General features: G+C 47.2%; 2 protein-coding genes across 3 annotated transcripts in view; one reads left to right on the top strand and one right to left on the bottom strand.

Annotated features, from left to right (window-relative positions):
* The first annotated feature begins 3,832 nt into the window (after positions 1-3,832).
* Positions 3,833-23,199, top strand: part of MOB3B (MOB kinase activator 3B) — a 101,029-nt gene continuing 81,662 nt past the window's right edge. The window contains exon 1 of one of the 2 annotated variants that reach the window (XM_033173503.1): positions 3,833-3,853. The gene's annotated coding sequence lies outside the window, so the exon portion shown is untranslated. The remainder of the gene's footprint in view (positions 3,854-23,199) is intronic. The other variant, XM_033173502.1, reaches the window with a different exon arrangement.
* On the bottom strand, positions 16,698-17,288 carry IFNK (interferon kappa). Its single transcript, XM_033173776.1, has one exon. The coding sequence runs from the start codon at positions 17,286-17,288 to the stop codon at positions 16,698-16,700; it is 591 nt and encodes a 196-aa protein (XP_033029667.1).

Here is a 23,199-nt window from a genome sequence, read left to right as displayed (position 1 = left end):
CCCATTGCTGACTTTTGCACCATTATGTCCAAATCTCAGGATCGTGGGTTCGAGAGCTCCACACTGGGGGGGGGGATTCCTACATTGCAGGGGGTTAGACTAGATGACCCCACACATCGAGAATTCGAAACCGGCGGGATCAGAAATTCTTGGAAGATTAAATATGCGAATTATTTGAAAACCAACTGTAATCAACTGCTTGTAGGACTGCAATAAGTTTTGTAAGGAGGACTGCAATAAGTTTTGTATATGAAATATTGCAGGGGAAATTTATGAGAATGGATTATTAGTTATGGATCGTTAAAAGTAATAGTGAAAATAATGAAATGCAAGATTAAGTGATGAAGACTGAAAATCATTACACGTAGCTGATGGAAGTCCTAGGCTTTTAGCCAAGATATTGTATAAGATAAGAGGAGATGTCATGTGGTGTTTGGAAAATACATGTAAAAAAAAAATCAAGATATTTCCTGCAGTCTTTGCACATAACATAATATGTATTTTATCAAAGTAATTGTTGAACTGCAATACAATTAAGAAGAAGTAATATTAGGGAGCAGGCTGGGGGGGGAATTACTTACATCAGAGGAGCCTACACAACACAAACCACTGTTGCTGTATGTAGGTTTTATTTTATTTGTTTTTTATCTTATATTTTGGAAATGCACATCCAGTTGTCTTTTCCCTTTAAATTTTTTGGGGGGCCCTCCAAGAGTGCGGGGCCCTAAGCTATAGCTTGTTTAGCTTATACGTAAATCCGGCACTGAGAGAGGCAATATTTCAATATGAGTAGGATAATAATAATAATAATAATAATAATAATAATAATAATAATAAAATTTTATTTATACCCTGCCCTTCCCCGCCAAACCGGGCTCAGGTCGGCTAACACCGATAAAATCACAATGAAAACATAAAAGCAATTCATTAAAATACAATTTAAAATGTAATTTAGACTGCAGCCTTAGAGTACCCCCTAAACACTTTTTTTTAGAAGAAAAAAACAACACCGCTTTTGAATATTTTTATTTCCCCCTCCTCCCCTGATTCAGGGAGGGGGCTGCGCAGCTGCTACGCCCATCATGCACCCCCCCCCCTCTTTCCAATCCCATACTTCTAGGGCTCTAAGGGAACTCCAGGCTTTCCGTTTAGGGACGGGACTTTAGCCACGCTCCCCGGGCCGCCCCCGGCGCTTGCAAGGCTCGGGCTGCAGCGCCTGGCCGCGTCCGCCAGGGTTTGCGCCGCGGCCCCTTCCCTGCTCAGCCGCCAGGGCCGCCCGAGTCCCGGGTGGATGTCGGGGTTAGCAGCGGCTGTTCTCCGCCCGAGGCACGGCGACAGCAGAGCGCGATGCCCCCTGGCCCGGTGCAATAGATCCCTCCCCTCCTCCCGCCTTCCATCCCAGGGCCAGAGAGATCCCCCTCTTTTGGAATCGACTCGGCGTGCGCTTTCTTTTCTTTTCTTTGACTCGTTTCCACCCGTCCGCAAAGCCTTGGATTTGCGGGCGCAAAGAAAGGAGGGAGCGCGAGGAGAAACCATCGCAGGAAGCCGCCAGCGGGCTTAACAAGGTAAGATGTGGATCGCTTTTGGGGGGGGGGGCGGCTGCTGCCCAACCCCTCCTCCCCTTTCCACTTGGGATCGCTTAAGATCCTTGCACCGGAATGGAAGGAGAGAGATTGGGGGTAGCGGGGTGGGGTGGGGTGGGGGGACGTGCGTGGAGGAGAAAGCTGCGCGTCTTGAATTGTGCAACAATGTGCGTGCGTGCGCGCAAACTTGGCGCGCCTACCCCCCTCCCCCGTTCCTCTTGTTTGCAGCTGAAATGCAAGCCAGATCCCAGCTCGTTTTCCCCCGGGAAGCAAGGCTGCTCGGTGCTGTGTGTTTCTTTACTCCCGAGTAAGCGTTGGATGGAGGAGTGGGTGGGTGTTCAGTGGGGGCAGGAGCGGCCGATGTTCCCCCTTCCCCCCATCCTCTCTCTCTCTCTCTCTCTCTCTCTGCATGTTTTTCACTCGGAGGTGACTTTGGAACTTCCTCGCGAGGAGAGCGTGCAGAAACGCGCCCCTCTCCAATGGTGCAATTTTGATGGCCCGAGGGTTGGGCATTACCGACCTCTTCCCCCCCCCCAAAGACCTCGTGCCTTCTGTTCCCTTTTCCTACCCCCTCCCGCCCCCCTTCTCGGAGCGATTGCACGGTGGTTTGAATTAAGACCCTGTAGCAACAGCGACAACAACAACAACAGCAAAAAGTTCCTTTTTTGCCTCGTTGCAGTCATGCGCTCGCCTCTTGCCCTCTTTGGCGGGGAGGAGGTTCGAGAAAGGGAAGTGCGCACGGAAGAAGGAATTGCGACTTAAACCAGATCGATATTAGGGTTGCCAGGTGGTCTGCTTCCAAAAAATAGTGGACAGGGGGGGGAGCCCTTTAAATTAAATTAAATTATATATTTTCTTACAAACATTTTAACAAATACCGTTTCATCATAAAGCTTTTGAATAAAAAAAAAATGTCCACTATTTTTTTGGGGGGGGGGAATAGTGAACATAATGTGAAAAAAGTGGACTGTCCACTCAAATAGTGGACACCTGGCAACCCTAATCGATATATGTGTGTGTTAAGAGAGAGGGGGGGATCCTGCACTTGGTGATATTTGGGGGAAGGGGTGGAAATAGCAACGCCCGCCCGTTGTGGCTTTTGTTGTGCAACCCCATTCAACTGGTTGCCGCTTGGACTTTATTCTTTTCTTTTTTTTGCTGGGGGGGGGGGAAGAGACACACAACCCACATGCAATTTAGTGACACAACCACATTCCAGCGAGTTGCAGTTCAGATTCCTTTCTCCTCCACTGGGGAAGCTGGAGATTTGTTGTCCGGGAGCTGTTCTGGGTCTTCTGTCAAACATCTGGATTTCCAGCCTCTCCCTTTATTGCATGTGGGGGTGGGGGGTGGGGGGGAGAAAAGTTTCCCTCGCTCTTCCTTTCCGATTTTCCTTTTTTTAAAAAAAAAACATTTTAAACAGCAGGCACACTGAGGATGCAACAACCCCCCCCTTTTCTTCCTGCACCTCATTCAAAGATTCCTAGCATTCTCTAAAAAAAACCAGGCACCCACAGAAACAAAGGGCGTTTCTTTATATCCTATTGTTTAAAAGTCAGATATCTGGAGATAAAGAGAGCAGAAGACCCTTTTTGGAAGCAACCGTTTTAAAAAGAACTAAAAACCCCGAGGATGGTTAGTTTTGAAAAGCTATGCGTTGAAACACATTCGGTAAGGAAGGGGGAAAAGGAAAATATACATATGGATTTGTACGGAGGCGAAATCCCAAGTGGCCAAGAGGGTTTTTCTGTGCTGTCTTGTTTATTCCCCGCTTAAAGGATTTGCCGCCTGAGGGAGCTCTGATTTTGCTGCCTCGAGGGGGACTGGTTATTCCAGGTCTGCTACTTCCGAGTAGGTTGGGTTTGTATTTATGGAGGGTGGCGAAAGCTGGAGAGGAAACACGGTGTGTCCCGCAAGGGTGTCTCTGACAAAAGGGCCGGGGAAGATGGGCCTTTTCGCAACAGCTCTTAGCCCCCGTCGCCTCTGTGACGCCACATGGCGGGAATCTCAAAATGGAAGCCCCCTCCCTTCGTTTCCTCCGCGAGAGGGGGAACGGGCGCAGAGCCGAAGCCCCGGGGATCGGTGACCTGTTTGTCACCTCCCGGCCGAAGCTCATTGCAAATGGAAGTGACACACGGTTATTATGTAAACTGGAGGCTGCAAGTGTACGGCTGAGCCGAACCCAGGCGCCCGTTTGCATGTCAGAAAAGCAGTCCAGGAGGCCGGTGCAGCTAGACGGGTTTCCGACTAAAGCCTGGGAAATGTGGAAGGTGAGTTGCCTTGCTGTTGTTGTTGTTCTTGCTGGGCAGGTCGTGGGGGCAGGCCACGTCCTTGTTGTTGTTTTTTCCAGCGAGGGCAAAACAAATAGGGCACCCGGGGGACCGCTCTGTAATCATGGGTGTCCAGTGGCAATTACTTTTAATTGCGAAAATGCTGAGTTGGAAAACGGGTGGCCATTACAGGCCTTTTAGTAGCCTACGCAGGAGCCTGAGTTTCTTCCAGAGCGGACGTGACAAGCTGTGTGGTAATGCAGGTGTGCAGAGCTAATTAACCCATATTAGTTCTTTCGAAAACATCGCTTGGTGCTGTTGTTGTTGTTGTTCGTTTGCTGCTGAGTAATCTCACTTCTCCCTGCGCCCCTCCACACAAAAAAAACCCAGGGCCGAATGGAGATTTCAACCACCGCATTCAGTATTTGTAACCAACCAACCGAATGTTGACACCGATCCTGGGACAGTGTTAGAAATTAGCCAGGCGCGTTTTGCCACTGGTGTGGGTCCGATGGCGACCGTTTGGGGAATCTCTGGATTCCAAGTTGGCGACCTGGGAAAGCAAAAATGTCACTTGGAGAAAGATCTGAACTATTTTCCTTGAAGCTTGACTTCCTTTTATTCCGGATTGTTTTATTGGATGGCGTTGTAAACTGCCTTGAGATTTGTTCTTTAAAATATAAAGTGTTGTTGAAATGGAAATAATAATAATAATAATAATAATAATAATAATAATAATTCATAGCAAAAAAAGTTGCCTAGACATTGCTATGCGGCAACTGTAACCTAGGTTTAAGGTGCCATTTGGTGATTAGATTATAGATCTGCGTTTCGAAGACTGCTTTTCCAGTATCTGTGCATGCTTCAGAAAGCAGTAATCCCACTGACCTTGCAGAGGAAGCCCAGTTACAGCTTTTTGGACAGGATCCACGCAGCCCTGACAGCTGAGTTGGGCAGAGGAACCTCACACTTGCCTGCTCAGTTCATTATCAAGCCTTCCACCAGCTTCGGCTGGTTACCCAGCTGCATCCCTCTCTGGTCAGGGACAGCCTAACTACCGTTGTCTACACTTCGGTAACCTCGAGGTTAGATTACTGCAATGCGTTACATGTAGAACTTCCTCTGAAGACGAAACATCAACTGGTGCAGAATTCAGCGGCCAGGTTGCTCACCGGATCAAGACGGTTTGAGCATATTACACCAATCCTGGTCCGACTTCAGGGGCTGCCAATTAGATTCCGGGCCCAATTCAAAGGGCTGGTTTTGACATATAAAGCCATAAACGACTCAGGACTGCAGTGCTTCAAGGACCGCCTCTTTCCATATGAACCGACCCAGGACCTGCAATCATAATCTGAGGTCCTTCTTTGTGTGCCACCTCCACGAGAGGCCCAGAGAACAGGACCTTTCCTGCAGTGGCTCCCCATCTGTGGAATGTTCTCCCTTGGGAAGTTTGGCTGCCACCTTTAGGTGCCAAGCGAAAGCGTTCCTCTTCAGCAAGGCCTTGGGCTGATTAAATGTCTTGTGGGAGGGGAGTTTTTGCTCTTAGTCTTGCTTTTGTTGCACATTTTGTGTTTTTCTTTTTTTATCTTGTGTTTTTCTCTTGTGAACCTCCCTGAGCAGGGCCGCCTCGTCATAGGGGCTGGATGGCGCGGTGCACCAGGGCACCAGGCCCCTCAGGGGCGCCCCCATGAGCCCGCCGGCATACCAGGCACCCCCTCCCCAACCCGCGTGCCGGCGGGCGAGCTGCAAGCCAGCTGCCCTTCGGAGCCCCAGCTGGAGCGCTGGGAAGGGTGCGCAAAGCCCCACACCGCTCCAGTGCCACGCCCCTCATCCCCCGCTCGCCCACCTCCCTCCCGCGCTGGCCACCCCTCGGGGGATGAGGGGCGTGGCGCTGGAGCAGTGCGGGGCTTTGTGCACCCTTCCCAGCGCTCCAGCTGGGGCTCCAGAGGGCGGGCGGCTTGCAGCGCCACGCCCCTCATCTCCCGCTCACCCACCCCCCCCTCCCGAGGGGCGGCCAGCGCGGGAGGGAGGTGGGCGGAGAGGCGGCCCACCGGGGGCGCCGAGGGATCGTCGCACCAGGGCGGCCGATCCCCTTAAGACGGCCCTGTCCCTGAGATCAATGGATGGAAGGTGGCATACAAATTTAATAAATAACAATAAAGCTAGAATGTGTGGGCCCACAGAGTCCTTTCATTGCACCCACATTTGGTGCAGCGTTTGTGCGTTGCCAACATTTTCTCCTGCTTTCAGTTGTGCCCATGGACCCCGAAAGGTTGGTGACCCTTGAGTTAGAAATTTGCTTCCGCGTGTTGACCCTAGCTGAAAGTGGGAGTCTGTTTCTAAAACATGCCCTGCTTAACTTTAGATGACACCTCCAAAATGAACCAGTCCATGGGGAAGGGATTTAGCTCAGCAGGCTCGATACCTGCGCAGGGGGTGTGCCAAATTATAGCTTCAGAGGGCAGAAACGGGAGATGTCTGGGTGAAATCCAGCCCTCGGAGAGATGTCGCTCGGTCGCTAGGCTGTGGATGGGAAAGTGATGTGATCCCAGCATCCCCGACTCTTATCCTCATGGTAGCTCTTCAGGAAAAGCATTTGCCTGTCCATTATTCTGGCGTGGTGTTGGGAGAACCCCAGGACCGATAGCTCTGGTTGACTTCAGGATCCCATGCAGAGGCCGCCATTGGGGCATCACCAGGGCCGCCTTAAAGGGATCAGTTGCCCTGGCGCGACGATCCCTCGGCGCCCCCGGTAGGCCACCTCTCCGCCCACCTCCCTCCCGCGATGGCCACCCCTCGGGAGGGGGGTGGGCGAGCGGGGGATGAGGGGCGTGGCGCTGCAAGCCGCCCGCCCTCCGGAGCCCCAGCTGGAGCGCTGGGAAGGGCGCGCAAAGCCCCGCACCGCTCCAGCGCCACGTCCCTCATCCCCCGAGGGGCGGCCAGCGCGGGAGGGAGGTGGACGAGCGGGGGATGAGGGGCGTGGCGCTGGAACGGCGCTGGGCTTTGCGCGCCCTTCCCAGCGCTCCAGCTGGGGCTCCAGAGGGCAGCTGGCTTGCAACTCGCCGGCAGGCGCGGGTTGGGGAGGGAGCGCCCGGTACGCCGACGGGCTTGCGGGGGCGCCCCTGGGGGGCCTGGCGCCCTGGTGCACCGTGCCACCCAGCCCCTATGATGAGATGGCCCTGGGCATCACACAACTTTGTGTTCTCCATGGCAGCCGTGTGGCTGTCTCCAATATCCATCAGTCCCACCCTTCCTGCAGGGGATATGATGGGTGGACTGCAGGCAGGGGGGTTGCAATGCCCTCCCTTGCCGGTTATACAAATTTAATAAATAACTGGTTTGGGCCAGAGTGTAGCCCACTGGATCTGATCAACTGGTGCCGCATAATGCTCGTTGTGTGTGTGTGTATTTGTGACACAACATAAACTTAGGAAGTCCTCGCCTATTGACATTAGGCAGATTCCTTTGCTGTTCTGTTTTGGGGCGCCTCCTTAAAACATTTTGGTTTGGGCAAGCCTATCCAGAAAAGTAGATGTCAATTGTGTTTTAAGCTCTTTTATTGCTGGTTTTAAGTATCTGTAAATGTTTTTAATTTTTGTCATTTTTTCAAAGGTGATTTTACTATTTCTCGTAAACTGCTTAGAGGTTCTATTTCAACCTAATGGCACGTATAGGTAAAGGGACCCCTGACCGTTAGGTCCAGTCGCGGACAACTCTGGGGTTGCGGCGCTCATCTCGCTTTACTGGCCGAGGGAGCCAGTGTACAGCTTCTGGGCATAGCTGTCAACTTCTTCCTTTTTTTTTTAAAGGGAAATTCCCTTATTCCGAATAGGATTCCTCGCAAGAAAAGGGAAAAGTTGACAGCTGTGCTTCCGGGTCAGGTGGCAAGCATGACTAAGCTGCTTCTGGCGAACCAGAGCAGCGCACGGAAATGCCATTTACCTTCCTGCCGGAGCGGTACCTATTTATCTACTTGCACTTTGATGTGCTTTCGAACTGCTAAGTGGGCAGGAGCTGGGACCGAGCAATGGGAGCTCACCCCGTTGCGGGGATTTGAACCGCCGACCTTCTGATCAGCAAGGCCTAGGCTCTGTGGTTTAGACAGCGCCACCCGCGTCCCATCTAATGGTACGTACAGTTTGTTAAATAAACCAGGGATGTTGCACAGGGAGGGTGACCTCCAACTTTGGCACACAAGGGGGTCCAATTTGGTCTGTAAGGCCGTTTCACAGGGCGATGGCCGCAGTGGGCCGGTGTGTGCGGTTCGTTCCTGCTGATGAAGAAGACCTCTGAAGATGACCAGAGAGTTCAGTCCTTCTGCATGCTGCTTCACCGGCAAGTTGTTGTTGGGGCATATTGAAACATATCGCTGTGATTCCCGGTGTCTCGTAGGAGATGGATCTATTAACTTGTTTTCATCGCTTGGGATCGAAAAGTGCCCAAATTGCCTTTACCTTCTTCCTCAGCATCTTCTCTCCCACAACAGAACTCCACCCAGCTGTGAGTCATTCCAAAACTTAACAAATCCCTGATTTAGATTAGTTTTAAAAATGAAGCAAGCGTAGAATGGAATTATACTTCTCTGCTTCACCAAGTTTAAATTACAGGTTTAGTAAAACAGGTCGAGCTCTTTGATTGGAGCGAACCGTCAAAATACGAAATAACGTCGTGCGGTTCTACTGATCTGACGCGTTGTTGCAAAGCCGTATTAAGTTTAGACTGAAGGCAAATTGTGCGTTTGGCTAGATGTCTACTGGTTACAGAATTAAAGGGAAGAAAATTCCTGTAATGCCAGGAGACTTACTGGACAATCTGGAACAAAACAAAGCCCTTGTGTTCTGCGGAGTTTACTCCCAGGTAAATGCATAGGGGGATACCTGTTTTTCAACATTGTGGTATGTCGCCAGCTAAACATTGCGATACACCGATATATCATATTGTCTGAAATAAGGATGGAGCTATGTAGAGGCATTGGATGGCTTCACAGTTTTTCCAGCATTGTGATTTTTGCATGTGAGACTCAGTTTAGCCAAGGATTCTTAAAGCGCTGTGCATATTAGAAGTGCAATAGAAATGCTTAATGTCCGCACATAATTAATAAACGAATGGTGCAGAGGATTATTTGGTTGACCAACTCGTCTGCCTGGGTGTTTTTCTTTTGTTCATCTGTAAATGCAAACCTGGTGGAATTAGCAGCGGCAGCAAAAAATTAGAATTGGTGAAGCTGGTCACAGTTGTTGCTCCCTGAATGTTGTGGACACGGTTTTCAGTGTCTCTATCCCGTTGAGGTCACTTGAAACAAATTGATGAGCAAGGGCTTCTTTCACCTGTTCCCAGGGGAAAAGAAAAGGTGGGGGATTTTTTTGCGTTAGTGCCGTTATTTCAGTGAATTAAGAATAAAGACCACATGGACACAGTGTTAGAAACTCAGATATATAAGCTGGGGCCAAATGGCTCCTTAAACCAAGGTTGCAGTTGCCAGAACGGAACGTCTAGTTGCCATTTTGGGGCCAGACGGGCTGGAAAGTAGTATTTATCAATATGACTTTTTGGTTCCTGAAATTCGTTCTGATGGTGCAGATAAAATATAATGGAAAGAATTCTACAGGGTGCTTTGCTAGTGTGTGAGGACAGTCCAGATCCAAGGATCCCCAGGCGTGCGACTCCAGATACCAGTGTTTCTCCAAAAATAAGACACCGTCTTATATTTATTTTACTTAAGAAAATAAGCCTATGGCTTATTTTCGGGGGTGTCTTATTTTTTTTATTAAGTACCGTATAGTTCTGGGCACCTGCTTCCTCCTGCCGCGGCCGGCATTGCTGCTGCTTGGTCCAGCTGTCTCGGGCGCCGACCCGGCAGGCCACCTCCTCTTCCTGCTGGCTCCCGGAGGCTCGGGGCGGTGAGTGCCGAGCTGGCAAGCCTCCTCCTCTTCCTGCTGCGGCTTGGCGCCTGGAACTGGCTGTTGCTGCTGCTGCTGAAGTACTGACAAAGTGCCCAGCAGCGCCGCACGGAGCACCCCGAGCCGCGGCAGGAGGAAGAGGGAGGAGGCGGCTTGCCGGGTCAGCGCCCAGCAGCGCCGCACGGAGCGCCCCGAGTCACAGCAGCAGGAGGAGGAGGCTTGCCAGGTCGGCTTCCAGCAGCGCTGCGCTGAGCGCCCCGGGCCTCTGGAAGTCAACAGGAGGAGGAGGCGGCTCTTGCTGGGTCCCGATGGCTCGTGGCTCCAGGCGGCGCGCGCTGCGGCTCTTGCTGGGTTGCTGGGCGTTATGACGGGGGTGCACCAGCAGCAACATCCGGGTCTGGGTGCCAACCCGACAGGCCTCTTCCTCTTCTTTGGCGCCCTCTAGAACTGCGCCCAGCACTATGGCTTATTTTGGGGGTATGTCTTATATTTTGTGAATGCTTGAAAATCCTGCCATGGCTTATTTTATAGGCACGTCTTATTTTATGAGAAACAGGGTAGTGGAGACGTACGGCGCCATCCTGGTCGCAAGTGGCCAATGGCCAGGTGCAAAATGTGCCCGGCGCCTGGCAGATTTTGACCGCTGTAACAACAGCTTTGCTTCTTGCTTCTAGTCAGCGTTCTCTGTCCTTAACTGGCCGGCCAGGTGCTCTCAGTATTCATAAGTGTGTAAAAGATGGCTTTTATAGCGAGAGACAGACAAAGTAATAATCATATATACCGGTAAATGAGAATAAAAATGTGTACCCCAAGACCAAGACCGGTGCTTTTTTTCGGGTGGGGACGCATGGGTACGCATACCCCTAAACATTTTGTAAATCTTTGTACTTTTGTCCATTTGCTGCATTTATTTCCCCCAATTTGAACTGTAAAATTGTGACTTTCTTGAGTCAAAATGAGAGTACCCCTAAACAGAAAAAAGCACTGACCGAGACCATTCCATTGTAACTATCCAGCCTCCCAATACTTCAACACCTCTTATGGTGGTTTGACCCCTTTCCGTTTTAACGGTACAAATTCCACAAACAAATTCTGCTTGCCCCTTCCACTTCCTAATCGTAATTCGTGCAGCTGTGAGCCGGGAATTACGTTCACATGTGGTGGGAGTGTAAATACGTGCAGTTTTTCTGGCCAAGGGTGTTTCAGGAGATAGCAGAAATCACTGGGTTAAAGCTGACCAAAAGCCCAGAGGTAGCGTTGTTATCAATTTACAGTGGGGTGGAAGGTTCGCAGGCTTTGAAGGACTTGCTCACAGATTAAAAAACAAATTCACAGGTAATTATAACAAGGCTAAAACTTAATGCTAATAAATGAGGGGCTGTTTCTCAGTGGTAGAGCACCTTCTTTTCACACACCTTCCTTCCCCAGGTTCATCCTCTGGCATCTCCAGCTGAGAATGCCCTCTACCCGAAAGCCACTGACAATCAGCGTAGGCAAAATTGGATTAAATAGACCTCTGCTCTGACTCCCTTTTGTGTTCCTCAGGTTCCTGTGCTCCTATGATTGCAGAATTTGAATTTCTCAGGGATTACTCTGTCCTGTCTTGAAAACCTCCCCTTCCCCCTTGACCCGTTTGCTGTTACTGAACGTATCTGACAAATCTTAAGTCAGACAAATATAAAAATATAGGACTTCCAGGATATTTTATATAACCTGTTCGTTGATTCGGCAGATCGGCTTCCTCCCTATCCTCATCTGTTACAACCAGCTTCTAGGAAGGTTGGAATCTGCCTTAACCTGAGTCAGACCATTGGTCCATTTAGTTCAGTATTGCCTGCATTGATTGGCCACGGCTTTCCAGAATAACAGACGGTGCTCTCTCCCAGAACCATGTTGAGATGCTGAGGATTGAACCCGGGAACCTTCTGTATGCAAATTAGATGCTCCGCCGCAGAAGCTAGGTCATGAGACGCTCGAGTCTCTCACGTCTTACACTTTGTGTTATCTCTGAAGCCATCTATGGAAAGCTCAACTAAGGTACCCAGTGGACATTTGGACATCCCTTCAGTATAGAAGTGCTGGTGGTCTGCAGGAGCTAGGAGTGTGGTTTGAGAAGTCCTATGTGCCAATGTGGGAGCCAGTGTGGTGTAGTGGTTAAGAGCGGTAGACTCGTAATCTGGGGAACCGGGTTCGCGTCTCCGCTCCTCCATATGCAGCTGCTGGGTGACCTTGAGCTAGTCACACTTCTCTGGAGTCTCTCAGCCCCACTCACCCCACAGAGTGTTTGTTGTGGGGGAGGAAGGGAAAGGAGAATGTTAGCCGCTTTGAGACTCCTTTGGCTAGTGAAAAGCGGGATATCAAATCCAAACTCTTCTTCTTCTTCTATTTGTAAGTACAGTGGTACCTTGGTTCTCCAACTTAATCCGTTCCGGAAGTCCGTTCCAAAACCCAAAGCGTTCCAAAACCAAGGCGCGCTTTCCCATAGAAAGTAATGCAAAACGGATTAATCCGTTCCAGACTTCTAAAAACCCCTTAAATCAGCAATTGAACATGGATTTTACTATGTAACGAGACCATTGATCCATAGCATGAAAGCAATAAACAATGTACTGCAGTCACACAATCAATCATTCTCTCACTATATATAAGGGTCTGGTGACTTCTGTTTCAGTGTATCTGAAGAAGTGTGCATGCACATGAAAGCTCATACTTTTGTACTTTCATACACAAAAGCTCATACCAAGAACAAACTTAGTTGGTCTCTAAGGTGCTACTGGAAGGATTTTTTTTATTTTTTATTTTGTTTTGACTATGGCAGACCAACACAGCTACCTACCTGTAACTGGGTTCTACACAGTCACAAACACACACACGAGCCACAAAAACACAAAATAAATAGCAAAAACAGACTGACCTTAGCATAACACTCCAAACGGAAGTGTGGCACACAAATCAAAAGTGTAACACGGAAAACGGAGCATGTTGGGCTTCCGAAAAAAGTTCGCAAACCGGAACACTTACTTCTGAGATTGCAGTGTTTGGGTTCCAAGTCTCTTGAGTACCAATGCGTTTGAGAACCAAAGTATCACTGTATCTCCTTCTTAGTCACAAGCAAGCTAGTTGGCCTTTGGGGTTCTCAACCCAATTCTCAATAAAAAGGTCACCCCTCAACCTTCTCTTCTCCAGGCTAAACATACCCAGCTCCCTAAGCCGTTCCTCATAAGGCATTGTTAAGGCCTGGAAATGATGCCTTATGAGGAACGGCTTAGGGAGCTGGGTATGTTTAGCCTGGAGAAGAGAAGGTTAAGGGGTGATATGATAGCCATGTTCAAATATATAAAAGGATGTCATATAGAGGAGGGTGAAAGGTTGTTTTCTGCTGCTCCAGAGAAGTGGACACGGAGCAATAGATTCAAACTACAAGAAAGAAGATTCCACCTAAACATTAGGAAGAACTTCCTGACAGTGAGAGCTGTTTGGCAGTGGAATTTGCTACCAAGGAGTGTGGTGGAGTCTCCTTCTTTGGAGGTCTTTAAGCAGAGGCTTGACAGCCACCTGTCAGGAATGCTTTGATGGTGTTTCCTGCTTGGCAGGGGGTTGGACTGGATGGCCCTTGGGGTCTCTTCCAACTCTAGGATTCTATGATTCTATGCTGGTGTATCTCAACGAAGCTGTTGCAAAAGTTACGGAAGATTTCCTCCTATACCAAATTACAGCTTTGGGGCGGGGGGGGGGGGGCGTTCATCGGGGCCATGTCATGGGAGGAAAGGACTAAACCCAAACCTGTCTCAGGCCTCATAGCAACTGCATTTTGCAGTTTAAAGAAAACGACAACTCCAAGCTATGCTTTTCATATCAGTTCTACAATGCTGCAACCCTGGTGTAAGTTATGTGAAGTGCTTTGAACAATTGTTCTCTATAAATATCACTTATTATCATCATATATATTTTAAACGATGCTTTGAAAAATGCTAAGAATAACACAGATACAAAACTTGATACTCTAAAGAACAGGAAACCGTACAGTAAATATGGTATATAGGACAGTGGAAAGATTTTTGAATTGTTGATTTTTTTAAAAACACGATTTGAAAGATCCCAAGGGAAGTGATTTAGACTTTAGCCTTAAATCAGGTTTCCCATTTTGCAATTCGTATATTTGCTAGATAAGCACGCATGCCAACTGATTGCTTTCGCATAATGGTTTGCAACTAAATACAGCCTTTAGTATAACCAAGGAGCTTAATCGTTAAACCTTTGCTCTTACAACCGTACATGCCTTTTGCAGAGCAGAATTAAGCCTGCTTAGGAAAAAGAGGCAGATTTGTTTGTGACGACCCCCTGTTCACATGCGAGGAAACAACTTCCCATTTGATGGTTTGAGCCCCAGCATGGGCAAAAGACTCCTGCATTGCAAGGGGTTGAACTAGATCAGGGGTAAGCAACCTAAGGCGGGGGGGGGGGCTGGATCTGGCCCAATGGCCTTCTAAATCTGTCCTGCGGACGGTCCAGGAATCGACATGCTTTTACATGAATAGAATGTGTCTTATTTAAAATGCATCTTTGCGTTATTTCTGGGGCGTAGGGATTCATTCAAAAAATTGTTCAAAATATAGTCTGGCCCTTTTTCATCCCCCCCCCCCAAATATAGTCCAGCCCACCACATGGTCTATAAGGGATGGTGGACCGGCCCACGGCTGAAAAAGGTTGCTGACCCCTGAACTAGATGACCCCGGTCGTCCACTCCAACTCTACAATTCTAGGATTCTAAGGTTAAGTTTCCAATCCTGGCCTGCTTCATCTGGAAGAAAGACCCCTCTCCAAACATGGTTGGATTTACTCTGAGCAAAATGCATTGGATTCGGCTGCAGATGTTCAGAAACGTCCTTAAGGAAGAGAAAGCAGCTATTGCCTTTTAAAATGTGGCTCTTTTTTGGGGGGGAGGGGGTGTTATTGGGTGGTTGTTTTTATTCTGATTATATATACCGTATTTTCCGGCGTATAAGACGACCCCCAACTTTCCCAGTTAAAATATAGAGTTTGAGATATACTCGACCGCAGATTCTCCACCCGGCGTATAAGACGACCACCGACTTTTGAGAAGATTTTCCTGGATTAAAAAGTAGTCTTATACTCCAGAATATTCAGTATTGTGGGGTTTTATGTTGGATCTTTTTTGTGAACCGCCCTGAGACCTGCGGGTATAGGATGGTATATAAATTCAATCAATCAATCAAATAATGGAAAAAAGGTAAATCAATAGTACCACATCCTAAATTGGTTAAAATGTATAAAAAAGGGGATCTAAAATGTGTTGGAAATGCCAAGAAACACAGGGTTTCTGTGGTGGAGGATGTAAGAAACTAAGGGATATTGGGAGAGGGTGGAAAAGGATTTCTCTTTGCTCCTCCGTTTGAAGCAAAACTCCCCAGCTTGTCTCTGAGGGATCATGTCCAGATCAGGTAGACCAGTGAATCCTAACCTTTTTTTTGGCCATGCCCCACCTAAGCATCTTTAAAATCTTCAAACCCTCCCCTTCCCCATGACATATAATTCTTCTTATTCAAAAAGTGAACTCCTATTCACACGGAAGAAGCCTAAAAGGCCATTAACTGTTAATAACTCGTTCTCGAATTGCCCCCCTTAAAAATCAAATTGCCCCTCCTGTGGTGTGTGCGCCCCACATTGGGAACCACGGATGTAGGGTTGGAGCCCATGTCTTCTATGAATCTTTCAGAGCATCCATTTACTCGTTTTTTTTTTTAATGAGGTGGTTTGAGTTTTCCCCCTTGATGTGTGGAACTGTGTTGCCCTGAGTTGGTGGAAAGCGCATTCTCGCTCTGTGCATCAGCCAAGAAAACAAGGACTACTGGCTTGTGTGTGTACACGGTGTGTACTTAAAGGCAGGGAGGTCCACCTACTCTGTTTAGATGGCTCTGCTGATATTGGAACCTGAATTTGCTGCCTCTCCCTTTCCTTTACTAACTTATTTTTTAATAATAACAATCATTCCCAATGTGGTGTTCGATAGACAGTCATGATTTTAATTGTAGGCTTTAGCTCATTTGTTCTACATTCAGAATTTCACTTAAGACTATAATACACACACACATATATATATACACCATAATATATTTTTGAAAACAAAATCTGTCTTAATTTTTTTAAAGCTGATTTAAAATTACAGATTTTTATCTGTAATTAAACCCAAAAATTATTTGTTTTTTCTACACTAGTCTGGGATAGCTGTCAACTTTTCCCTTTTTTTAAGGGAAATTGCCTTATTCCAAATAGGATTCCTCGCAAGAAAAGGGAAAAGTTGACAGCTATGACTGCCGTGACCTTTCATGTTGAAATGTACCCTACACATGAGTAGATAATCAGATTTAAGCGGAAGAAGGGAACCATACACGTTCAGGATACCGGATGTGATTTTAATTATACGTTGCTAAGTTTTTAATTCCTTATGCCCACCTGTAGATTAAAACTAGATTTTCTTTAATCTTCACGCCGCGATATCTGATATACTATGCAACCATCAATTCACATTTTTAAAAAACCACAATTCCCATTGCTGTAAATGAGACTTCTTTAGCTGTTTCTTTAGAGTGATGCTACAACCACTAGTTTCCAAAGAGCATATTTGAGGTTTTGGGGTGTTAATACGTCAATATAGGTTACCAGGAACTTCTGTTAATCGGTTACCTATAAGATCCTTCCAACTTAATGGGATTCCAATTCATCCCGGTTGACCAGTTCTGTTCATTTCTGTGGGACTTCTCCGACAGAGTTCCCCTGTGTTTAGCATCGTATGAGAATATTCTTAACTAAAAATAATAATAATAATAATACAGAGTTCTCCTAACTTTAAGCCTTCTCCCCGCACTCCCCCCAAGCTCCTACGCCAAGGTATATGGAAATATGACTTAAATAATATTACCTTACTCCTTGAGCTGGTTGAGAAGCTGGGTTATGAACAGAAAGCAGCCTTTCAGTTCTAAGTGGACCAGCTCCCAGGCGCAGCGACTCTGCTGGTTGGCGGCTAGGAAACTGTTCATTCTTTGAAAGTACCGCTTTACTTTTATGGTTGAAGGAGATGGTGCCCCGTTGCCCCAGTTCTCCACCTTCCCCTCCTGCATCTTTTTGGCGCATGCCTCCAGCTGTTTGGTTTGCTGGTAGAGGTCGCTCTGCAAGGACTCGAGGCACGTCGCGTTCCAGGCGCCCCAAGGGTGGTGGTCTTTGCCGAGAACGTTGAGGCTCTGCTGGAGAACCTCGCGGGTGATGACGGCCCCGTCGCTCTCCATAGCGTCGAGAGCTGTCAGAGGGAACCGGAAGTCCGTTGTCTCAGATATGCATTGGAGGGGAAATTGTCCAGCCGTCCTGCAGAGATGGTTCAAGTTGGTCTGGATCATTTGGTTCCACCGGGTGTATAGCACAGGGCATTTGGGTAGAGGGCTGGATTGTGCCAGTTTGCCGGAGAGCACCAGCACGAGGCAAACGCTGAAGCCGTTCCCACCAGTTGCGAAGGCCATGATTGAACCAGCGGCTCTAACTGCCTTATCTTCCTGGAGTCTCTTTAAATATATTTCGGAAAACCTATAAAAATCGTGCCATCCTGAATTCATTCGACATGAGACATTTGTATTAATCATGATATGAATTTTTCCCCACATCAAGATTCCAAATGCCTTTGAGGAACATGATTTGGTTGCTTTCAGTTTCGTTCAATGAGTTTTAATTAAAATATGGGTTTTTGTTTTCTTTCCTTTTTTTTATTACCTTCATACAGAAAACTTAGCAAAGTTTCAAGTGGACCATAGCCCTTCCTAGGAGAGGAGAGAGAGAGAGTGCACATTTTCTTTTTCTCTTCTTTCTGTTTATAATATTTTTAAAAATTAATTTCCAGTGCATTATTAGGATTAGAAAACAAACAAGAGTTCAGCGTTAGCTCTTATCTAAAATCTGAAGAGATTTCCCATCCCTTCATGTCTACATCCTTAAAAGGTCCTTATTTGTTTATTCGTTGTTTAGTTTACACTTTTATGATGCCGTTCTTCAGGCAAACTGTTCCCAGTTGATGAGAACATTCAAATAACAGTAAAATTGAATCTTAAAATCACACTAAAACGGTCAATAAGACAGCATGTTCGAATACAGCCCAGAAGTCTGGGAGAGTAGGGGACTATTTTCCTGGCACCAAAGAGAAAGCAAAATGGGGGCTTGATGGGCCTTTGTTGAGCGGGATTTGCAATACATCACTACTGCAAAGGGTTTTTCTCTGGTTACCTTAAAAGCCCTTGGATAGCTCATGGAAAAATGCCTCCATTTTTTATTTCTTCACATGGGGCAAACTGAGGTGGGAACAGCTATTCCTTCAGGTGCTGAGATCTCAATTTCCTATTTTATTTTATTTTATTTTATTTTATTTTTTATTTTTAACACAACGTTTGGTCCTCAGCCAGTTAATAACTTCCGATTTCCTCGTCTTTGGCACCTGAGTTTTAAGAGGCTGCCCTGTTTTTTTCTACATGCATTTAGGTTATTGTTGCATCACAGAGAAACCACTAAGGGAGCCCATTTGACTGTGAATTACCTCTGTTCTAGACTTAACTTTTCAGGTTTCTGTTACTGGTCCAAAAGCAAAAACTGCTTCGTTTCCTACTGCATTGTCCCAGCTCATGGGCATACTCGGGGGGGGGGGGACGGCAGTGGGGCACCTTCCCCCCCCCCCAGAAGCAAAAAAAATTTAAATGGTTATCAGCAGCCTAAAAGGAAAAAAAAAGCTCAAGACTGGTCTTTCTCCCCCTCCCAAAATCTCAATAACAATTGAGTTCTTCCGGCGTGCCTGTCAGAGAGCGGATCCTAGCCTGCACCCTGCTTGGTCAAATGGGGATGCAGGCTGAGACTTGGGCAGTGTCAGGGGGCGAATCCTTCCTCGTCTGCCTGCTTTTTTGTATCCACGCTACATCTGCTGGCAAGAGAGGAACAGTTTCTGAATTTGCTGGGATTCATCGTTGCAAGGGAGCTTGGCAAACTGAGTTCCCTTGCATGGTGAGTAGTTCCTTTGCGAGGACTGAGGATCCTGGGAAACTTGAGTTTTTCAGCCATTTGTGGCTTTCTGTTTGGGGGGGGGGGAGTTTTTCTGTTTTTTGAAGCTGTTTTTGTTTTTTGAAGCTGTTTTTGTTTTTGAACCTGAACGACCATGGCTTGCCCCCCCCCTTAGTTTTGATCCTGGGTACGCCCCTGTCCCAGCTGCCTAACTGGTGGCAACTTAGCAACTCTTCAAACAGGAATTAGGGTGGGCATAATTTAATAAAACTTTGGAGGGCTTAATTTAAATCCCTGCCTGGACTGGTCTTTTCTCTGCTTATAGTTGCCTGTGCATTAATCTCAAGTGAGACTTCAGCTCAGTTAACCGGCATTTAACATAAAATCCCATATGTCTGGCTGAAGCATGTGTGAGGGACTTGTGGCCCTCCAGAAGTTGTTACACTACAGCAGGGGTCAGCAAACCTTTTCAGCAGGGGGCCGGTCCAATGTCCCTCAGACCTTGTGGGGGGGCCGGACCATTTTTTTGGGGGGGGGGAAATGAACGAATCCCTATGCCCCGCAAATAACCCAGAGATGCATTTTAAATAAAAGGGCACATTCTAACCATGTAAAAACACGCTGATTCCCGGACTTTTCCGTGGGCCGGATTTATAAGGTGATTGGGCCGGATCCAGCCCCCGGGCCTTAGTTTGCCTACCCATGCCCTACAGCACCCATAATCTCTGACCCTTGGCCATGCTGCCTGGGGCTAATGGGAGTTGGGAACTCAGCAGTGGCTTGCTGTAGATCCTTAGTAGGTTAATCTTACGGATTGATGTGCGCTTACTTGGAACTGGGGCCGGTGAAATTTACTTCCAAGTAGAACCTTTACTCAGCCATGAAGCTCAGTGGGCAAGATTGTGCTATTTATACTTTCTCAGCCTAACCCACCTCACGATTTTTGTTTTGAGGATAACATTGGGCGATGGGTTGATGGGGGGATAACCATGTTATCTTGAGCACCTTGATGAAGGTAGAGAGAGAGAGAGAGAGAAAATAAAGATAGAAATAAGATAGAAACAGCAGCTTTATATCAGCTCAAGTGGCCTGGCTAAAGAAGCTTGGGAATTCTAGTTTGGGGAGGGTGCTGAGAGTCCGTAGTCTGGCTTCATGGAAGTATAATCTTCAGAACTGGAGTTTGGAGAGACGAAATGGGTGTTGAAACAAGGGACTATAGCAGGCATCCCCAAACTCGGCCCTCCAGATGTTTTGGGACTACAACTCCCATCATCCCAAGCTAACAGGACCAGTGGTCAGGGATGATGGGAAGTGTATTTCCAAAACATCTGGAAGGCCGAGTTTGGGGATGTACAGTCTGTGATTCCTCAGTCTATGCTAATATCCACTTGCTGTATATTCTGGCATATAAGACTACTTTTTAATCCAGGAAAATCTTCTCAAAAGTTGGGGGTCGTCTTATACGCCGGGTGGAGAATCTGCGATCGAGTATATCTCAAACTGTATATTTTAACTGGGAAAGTTGGGGGTCGTCTTATACGCCCAGTCGTCTTATACGCCGGAAAATCCGGTAATCCTGAATTTAGACAAGAGGAGATGGGATTAAAAAGGAACATGAATGGCTCACTTTTTCTGTAGCTCCCTTGAGTTTAATTTTTGAATATGCTTTAATTTCGAAAGGGCTTGACCCTAGCTTGAAATGTGCAAGTGATAAAGAGTCATTGGAACAATGTGCAAGTTGTCCATCGCAATCCTTCATCATGCATCTTTGGCCATTTTCTCTCCCGTTTCTCCATACATGTTTTTCAAAGTATGCGCAGAGAAATGTAACGTCAGAAGCAACCGTCACCCTGTGATCATCGTGATAATTTTCACATCAAGGGAAGTAATAGAACCACTCTGTTCTGCTTTGGTCAGGCCACACCTGGAATACTGTGTCCATTTCTGGGCAGCATAATTTCAGAAAGATGTTGATGAGGTGGAAGGTGTGCAGAGGAGGACACACCTTGGAATTTGCTACCAAGGAGTGTGGTGGAGTCTCCTTCTTTGGAGGTATTTAAGTGGAGCTTGACAGCCATCTGTCAGGAATGCTTTGATGGTGTTTCCTGCTTGGCAGGGGGTTGGACTGGATGGCCCTTGTGGTCTCTTCCAACTCTAGGATTCTATGAACCTAGATGATCAAGGGTCTGGAAACAGCCTTATGAGGAACAGTTGAAGGAGCTGGGTAGGTTTAGCCTGGAAAAGAGGAGGCTGAGAGGAGATAGGACAGCCATCTTCAAATATCTCAAGAGCTGTCACATGCAAGAGGGAACAAGCTTGTTTTCTCCTCCAGAAGGTAGGACCTTAAACCTATGGATTCAAGTTATGAGAAAGGAGATTCTGAGTAAACATATGGAAGAGCTGTTCGACAGTGAAACAGTCTTACTCGGGAAGTTGTGGACCTTCCTTCCTTGGAGGTTTTCAAGCAGAGGTTGGTTGGCCAGCTGTCATGGATGCTTTAGCTGAGATTCCTGCATTGCCAGGCGGTTGGACTTGATGACCCTCAGGATCCCTTCCAACTCAACAATACTATGATTTTAGTTATACCAGTGTTGTCATCCAATTGCTGCTTTAAAACATTTCGTTCCACGGTCTACAATACGTTGGGTAAATTCAACCAGCTCAGCAGCCTGGTGGAAAATAGGATTAGACGCACCGATTCACCAAATGTCTTCCTCCCCAAGTGGAAGGTGGTTCGTTTTGTCCTTAGGAGCAGGAAACAAATCAATATTAAAGGGATTTATACAGATTCATGCTAAGTCCGTGTCTCCTCAAAACAGATGGATGAGAGCTCTGCAAGTGTGGTTTCACATTCTAAATTTGGCCCAGTGGAGCATTTAACTGTGGGGAGCCAGCTTTCTCAATTGGGCTGCTTGCAAACTGCTTTCCATTCCTCAAATTCTCACTTACAGGTATGCTAGTTCCCTCCATTGCAAGCACATGCGCAGGTTGGAGGCTACCCAAGAGTGACATAATGACTTCTTATGTTTCATGATGACTGTGCACAGCTACAGTATATGGGTCAGGTGATTAAGAGCATGCTAAGCATTAGTATATAACGAAGACGTATACGAGACAGAATGACCCAGACAGCGCTCTTAATTGTGGTGCATCGCCTCCGGCATATGTGACGAGAATAATTACTGTTGTTTAAGTGAGAGTGTTTTTCTATCCAGAGTTATGGCTAAAGGAGCCAGCGTTTGAATTATTTGCGCTGTGCATATATATATATGAAGGAGAATTTTTAAAAAATTGTCCCGATCCATGATCTTCCTTAATGGGCAGAGACTGTGAGTTTTACAAAGGATGTTCCTTGGTCCTCCTACCTGATTGCTTTAGGCTAAAATGCCAGGAATTGAACCTGGGACATTCTGAAGTTCCCATCAATACATAATCCATGAAAACTTTCCTTGGCTTGTCTCCCCCATGCATATTTGTGTGAGTATTGTATAGACCAGGGGTCAGCAAACTTTTTCAGCAGAGGGCCGGTCCACTGTCCCTCAGACCTTGTGGGGGGGGGGGCCCAGACTATATTTTGAAAAAAATAATGAACGAATTCGTATAAACTCAAATGAAAACTGGGGGGGGGGAGGACCCCAGAAAACGTCCCAAATCTTCTTTTAAATGGCTGCTGAAATGGAAAGGCCTTTGCCAAGTGCTTGATGTTCAGTGGGGAGGGGGGCTGTCTGATCTTGGCTGGGAGGGGAGTTCTGCAGGTCCAGAACCATAAGCACTGGATTTGTGGGTTCTGGTGGGTACAGCCTCTGTATCTGAGCCATGGGGGAACTCTTCAGAACATGTGGAGAACCTGCTGGATGGGGCCAGTGGTCCATCCATCCCTGCATCCTGTTCTGACAGTGGCCAACCAAGATGCCTGACGGGCAGGATTCACACAGGACCACCCTGCCCTTTTGTGTTTTGATATAGCATCTCTTGTAAATTACGTTTCCCGAAATAATAATCACAGTAATAAGACTACGAAGCGTCTTTTGTGCATCCCATCTGCTCATGTTTGACATTTATTCATTCCCGTGAATGTGTGTTGTGCTACAAGTTGAGTAACACCAACACTTACGGGGAAGATAGTCTCCCTTGTTAAATCCCAGAGCTCCCATTTGCAGAGCATCTTGCTGTCTGTTGGCTCAGAAAGATAACTAGGGCAAATGAAGCGAACAGCTGATTACTTAAGTATGTCTCTGCTGGGCCACATCACATCGTCCCAGGCATTAAAAGAGAGCAAAATGGGTCAGATTGTTAAAAAACACAAACCACGATTTTAATGGCTGAATAGTTTCAGGGAGGTTACTCACCTAACAGAGGTCAGCTTGTGACCTTACCTGGAGCTTATAACCCAGG

Source organism: Lacerta agilis, chromosome 16 (assembly GCF_009819535.1).
Source record: "Lacerta agilis isolate rLacAgi1 chromosome 16, rLacAgi1.pri, whole genome shotgun sequence".
Classification (NCBI taxonomy): domain Eukaryota; kingdom Metazoa; phylum Chordata; class Lepidosauria; order Squamata; family Lacertidae; genus Lacerta; species Lacerta agilis.
Note: the sequence above shows the minus strand (reverse complement) of the source record. Positions and strands in the feature narration are given on the sequence as shown.